We start from the raw sequence: 5,307 nt of genomic DNA on the forward strand, positions 1-5,307 counted from the left end.
TGAAGGAATGAGGCTGGAAACACTGTCCTAGTGTTCCTGCAGCCCCCCCGGCTGACACTGCATCATCCATTTACTGTGTGTGTGTGTGTGTGTGTGTGTGTATGTGTGTGTGTGTGTGTGTGTGCGTGTGTATGTGTATTTGTGTGTGTGTGTGTGTGTGTGTGCGTGCACGTGTACACAACATTGTGTGTTTGTGTGTATGCACGTATTTGCGTGTGTATGCACTCCTCGTGTTCACACGATTGTGTGTATGTGCGCGAGTGGGTGTGTGCGTGCATGAGTGTAAGTGTGTGCTTTTGTCTCTACACAAAGGTAGTGTGCACGACGAGGGTAAGTTCCTGAGCAATGCTTTGTGTGTCTAAGACAACCTACAGTAGGCGGCCTAAGTAATCGTGTGCAATCGAGGCACACCTTTTAAACACTTTTGTAATTGTACCTTTTTTTTCATCCCACAGTTCCCCAAGAGGACCTCTGTCGCTAGGGTCATCTTTGGTTGCCGGGGGGCCACCACGAGCCCTCCCGACGCGCACCCCGACGCACACATGTTGCGCTTCAGTAGGCGAAGAAGTTAAGCGTCCCCATCCCCCCCCGCCCCCCCACACCCCCCGCGCCCCTAACCGTCCCTTGCCATGGCGATGGCGGCCGAACCGTCGGCCCCGCCCATCTCCCCGTCGGACGAGCTCATGATGGAGGCGGCGGCCGCTCCTCCGTCGCCCCGGACAACCTCTCGCCTCCCTCCTCCTCCCGGCGCTCCCCCGGCCCCTCCCCCCGCTCCTCCCCCCGCCGCTCCCACCCCCCTCCTCCCCGACGGCCTGTGCGGCGCCTGCGGCCAGCGCCACCTGCAGGAGGAGAACCACGAGTACGTGTACACGGAGGAGGTGGACGACGACCTCGTGTGCAACATCTGCCTGCAGCCGCTGATCCGGCCGCTGGACACGCCCTGCGGCCACACCTACTGCCAGGAGTGCCTGACCAGCTTCCTGCTGGAGAGCGACTTCTGCCCCGTGTGCCGCGCCGGCCTCATGCTGCAGAGCTGCCGCAAGCCCAGCCTGCTGGTGCACAAGCTGCTGGACAAGCTGACCGTGGCCTGCCCCTTCGGCGAGCACTGCGGCCACACCGTGCCCCGCGGGGACCTCCAGGACCACATCAAGAGCAGGTCGGTTTACCGGCGGCTTGTCTTTCAGGGGGGGGGTCGGGGGGGCGTGTCGTGGTTTAGAAGGAAGAGGCGTCCCGGTAGGAATGTAGTGCGGCTTTTCCATGGCTACGTTGACCTGTACCATTGTAGCAGTGTACACTGCGTGTTTGCTGAATAGGCTACGGTGCAGATACTTATCAGTAGGGTGACCAGTTTTCAGGGACCTGTCCCCGGCTACGGCTGTCCCCGGAAATGCCTGAAATTTGACTGTGACTGAAAGATCCGAAACCCCCCCGTCAACAATTCCATCCGACCCCCCCCCCCGTCAACAATCCCGTTTGCCCGCAGACCCGTACACCTCCCCCCCGTCAACAATCCTGTCCGCCAGGGTAAGGGCAGTGTCCCCGTTTTAGTTTTCTATGACAAAAACGTGATTGGAGATTTTTACACAGCAGAACCCAAAATGTCCCCCGGAAATTTGTCTCAGAAATCTGGTCACCTTACTCCAAAGCAACTTGTGAATTCTGATACATGCGTAATTAAGGCGCGGGTTAGGGGTTAGGGCAGCTTGATAAAGGATGGCTGTGGACGCACAGGGGTCGAACGCTGTGTCTTTCTGCTGGGAGTCACACCCTCGCTACCATGCTACCAACCCTCTCAGCGTTACTGCCATCTCCCCCCCGGTTGATTTTTTTCAGTTCTGCTCTTGAAAGCAATCAGTCCTTTCATGAAGTTGGCCCAGTCAATACAGATTTCAGGGTGGATTATCTTCACAGAATATAATAATTTACAGAAAAACACACACATCAAAAATAATTGCGAAAAGAACCCCCTTTGGTAAGTCCCGCTATCCTTAGTCGACAAGAAAAAATCCCCAACTAGGTTATGATTTTGGGAAACTTCATTTTGTGTGAAAAGTGCTCGATGGCTTCAGTCTGCACACAGAACAAACAAGCCTGTGAGCTCTGCTGAGGAGCCATCCGCCAACATTTTAGTTTACCATACAATTCACTTTCAGCGCTTGGCTGCTGACAGCATATTCCATTCCCAACACCAGAGCGAAGGCTCCCAGAGTAAATAAACAAACAGCCCCTGCGGCTTGTTGGTTCTTACGAGACTCACCCAGGGCCTCTTTGTCTTGGTACCGCTCTCTCCTTCGCGGCTCATCCGGGACATCCCGCTCTACCGTCACACTAACCCACAGTGAATCACTCTGGCTGCTACTCCGCCCACCCCCTGTGCCCCCCTAACCCTCTGGAGATCTTACCACTAACACCTCCACCACTAACCCCAGCCTCCGCACCCCGCCCCCCCCCCCCCCCCCCGAATGATTTCTCCCCCCTCCAGGGTTTCATCTGAAGCCGAAGCCTTGGGCTTCAGATGAACTGTTAAGACATCATTAGATCCAGAGCTGTGGTTTAGTCGCCCCCCCCCCCCCCCCCCCCCCCCACCACTCTCCCCCTCCTAGCCTCGTTAGGGCCTCCGTCATGCCCAGGGGGCCCGGGAGATACAAGAAGCGCTTCTACAGCGCACGTGGCAACCTTGAGTCCGTTGCACAGTATAGAGTACACAATACGCACTGATCAGTACACTGCACACGCGACACACACACGACGGCCTGTATGCATAATTAGCCTAGCGACTCGCTCTCTCTTCTTCCATGTCTACATCTCCTACACCACCAGTTGTACTGGTTGTTATACATCTCTTTCACTCTCTCTCATTACTTCCTTCCCTTCCTTCCTCCCTCGCCTTTCTTGTCTTGTTCTTGTCCTCCTCTCTTAGTCTTCCTCTCCGTGGATGAAGTGGTCTAATTGAGCACCGGGCTCCCGCTGAAGCTCAGCCCCCGCTCCGGTGCAGTGGTTTGTTTGTTTGTCCGCTCCCAGAGGGGTGGGGCAAGGTGTTGAGGAGGAGGAGGAGAACGTTGGCCACTGTCATGGCATGTTTGGAGCGCGTTCTCGGTCTTCCTCGACACACATTCCGGGGAGAAGTAATCAGAGGGCGCTGTGAACAAAACTCAGCAGCCAGAACGTAGAGTAACATCATCATTTCTGAGACAGATACGTGAATACAACCCAGCGAGCTAACCCACATAGAAAGCAAACCTTCTAGCCGCCCGCGTTCGATTCCAAGCCCGGTTGCCATGTCGCCCTCTGTCAATCTCTCTCTCTCTCACCCACTATCTTCTCGTCTCTCTTCCCTGACCGTCCGTGAAGGAAACAAAAGGCCCCCGTGCACTTATAGTTTAAAAAGTTGATTTCCCGAAGACAATGAGCCACATCTGAAGTCTTCACACGCAGCGTCGGAGCGCTGGAACAAAGCGCCCTGGGCTACTTCGCTGACATCTGTCGCGGGGCTTACGTCATCGAGCCTGGCGGTGGCTGGAGCTCTACTGACGTCCGTACAATACACCCAGGCGTGAGTCACCGTCGCCGGCTATATTCAACCGTTTAGCTGGCTTTGATCACTTCAAACCGCCGGGAGGTTTTCTGAGGCAAATGTAATCTTTATTTTTGGAAAAAAAGGGCATGTAGCCCGTAGAAATAGGTTGGGGTGGATGAGGTGCAAACGATTTGAAATGGTGATTCAACCCACCAAAATCTCAGCTCGGCTTTTCTTGTCCGAGGGCAGACGCTGGTGCGGCGGTGTCGTGTTATAATGACTTGTTTGGTCTCGCATGCCTGCGACTGTCACAGTGGAGCGGCGGATATGAGATGCATACGTTTACCATACGAGTTCCCAGCATGTATTATTCATGGTGTGCAGTGAGGGTGGTGTTTTTTTTGTTGTTGTTGTTGTTGTGGTGGTGGTGGTGGCAGATTTAAGCGGGGGGGGGGGGGGGGGGTGGATTTGCTGAAATTCTGATTTAGATTAGACCCCTGCAACAACTTAGTCATGATCTCCCCCGAGGCTGTCAACATTCAGACAAAGTCAAATCCCTCCGCATGCGTCACTCCCGTTGTGTTGGCTTTGATTCGGCGTCAGAGTGCTCACGCCGGCCCAACGCGTCAGATCCTTTATCAGCGGCTCGGCTCAGAGCTCGTTCAAACAGGTCCGGCGCTCGGCCGTCCCTCTGAGGCATTAGAGCACGTCCACACTGGTTCCCACTCTAGATTCCTTCGTGTCTTTGATCCGGTTAAGAGCAGCGTTCCCTCTGGTTTCACGCTCTGGTTTAGTGTTCTTTGAGTTGGTCTCCGAGGACGTTCACGCTGGTTTCGAGCGCCGGGTTCCTCAGGTGTTCTACAAACACAAAAACGTGATCTGAGGGAGAGGGAGCGTGCGTCAGTCGGCATTAAACATGGCGAGGAGGTTGTTCCTCCTTGGCGCACTGTCTGCTGTGGTGAGAGAGCAGGGTCGCGACCTCTCAGTGGGCGCCGACAGCTGCTCGCCCTTAAGACCAGACGCCAGCGCCGGCTTTATTAATGCCCACCTGCCCCGCCTGCCCACTTTTATTTATATACTTCCAAACATAGGAAAAAGTTTGACTGTTAGTGTGTTGCTAAGGAATGTGTGTGTGTGTGTGTGTGTGTGTTAGCATTTCAAAGCATGTTGCATCATTGAAAGATGTCATCAGACAGTATTTACACCAGGAAGGAAGGATGGTAAGAGGAAGCCTTTAACGAGGGCCAGGAAGGGACTAATTAATTGAACGTTGAAATAATTAATTGAAATAATATATTTCCAGAAAAAACGAATGATTCCTAAAAAAACAGAATCAGAAAAATGCATGTAAGCATCAGGCGAGAAAAGTAGTGTGAAAATATAATGGCAAATATGTAAATTTGTGGATGAAATATGGATGCAGAACGAGGGGAATGAGAGCCGAAGATATGGGGGGTCTGATGTGTTCACCTCGATGATGAACGCAGAACAGGCACATCAAAGAGATGCAAAAACAAGTGATGAAAAGCAAAGGGAGACGTGTAGTCATTTGAACACCTTGACATTCCATCAATCTATCTAACTCGCTATCTATCTTTCTTTTTATTCATCTCTGTGTCTCTCTCTTTCTCTCTCTATCTTACCTCATCATTTATGTCTGTTTGTCTGTCTGTCTGTCTCACCATCAACCAGCACCCGCCCCCTATCCCGCCCCACCCTCCAATCAGTTTGCAGGATCAAGCAACTTTTGCTTTATTTGTCCTCAAGACTGTCTCCCTTTCATCTCTCTC

General features: G+C 53.2%; 1 protein-coding gene across 1 annotated transcript in view; it reads left to right on the forward strand.

The window, feature by feature from the left end:
- Positions 1-629: 629 nt before the first annotated feature.
- The window catches only part of lnx1 (ligand of numb-protein X 1), a gene marked incomplete at its 5' end in the record, with an annotated part of 16,744 nt that continues 12,066 nt past the window's right edge, over positions 630-5,307 (forward strand). The window contains 2 exons of the mRNA XM_084472956.1: positions 630-1,156; positions 3,436-3,536. Of these exons, the coding sequence (XP_084329082.1) occupies positions 630-1,156; positions 3,436-3,536 (628 nt within the window). The remainder of the gene's footprint in view (positions 1,157-3,435; positions 3,537-5,307) is intronic.

Source organism: Micromesistius poutassou (assembly GCF_964030765.1).
Source record: "Micromesistius poutassou genome assembly, chromosome: 9".
Taxonomy (NCBI): Eukaryota; Metazoa; Chordata; class Actinopteri; order Gadiformes; family Gadidae; genus Micromesistius; species Micromesistius poutassou.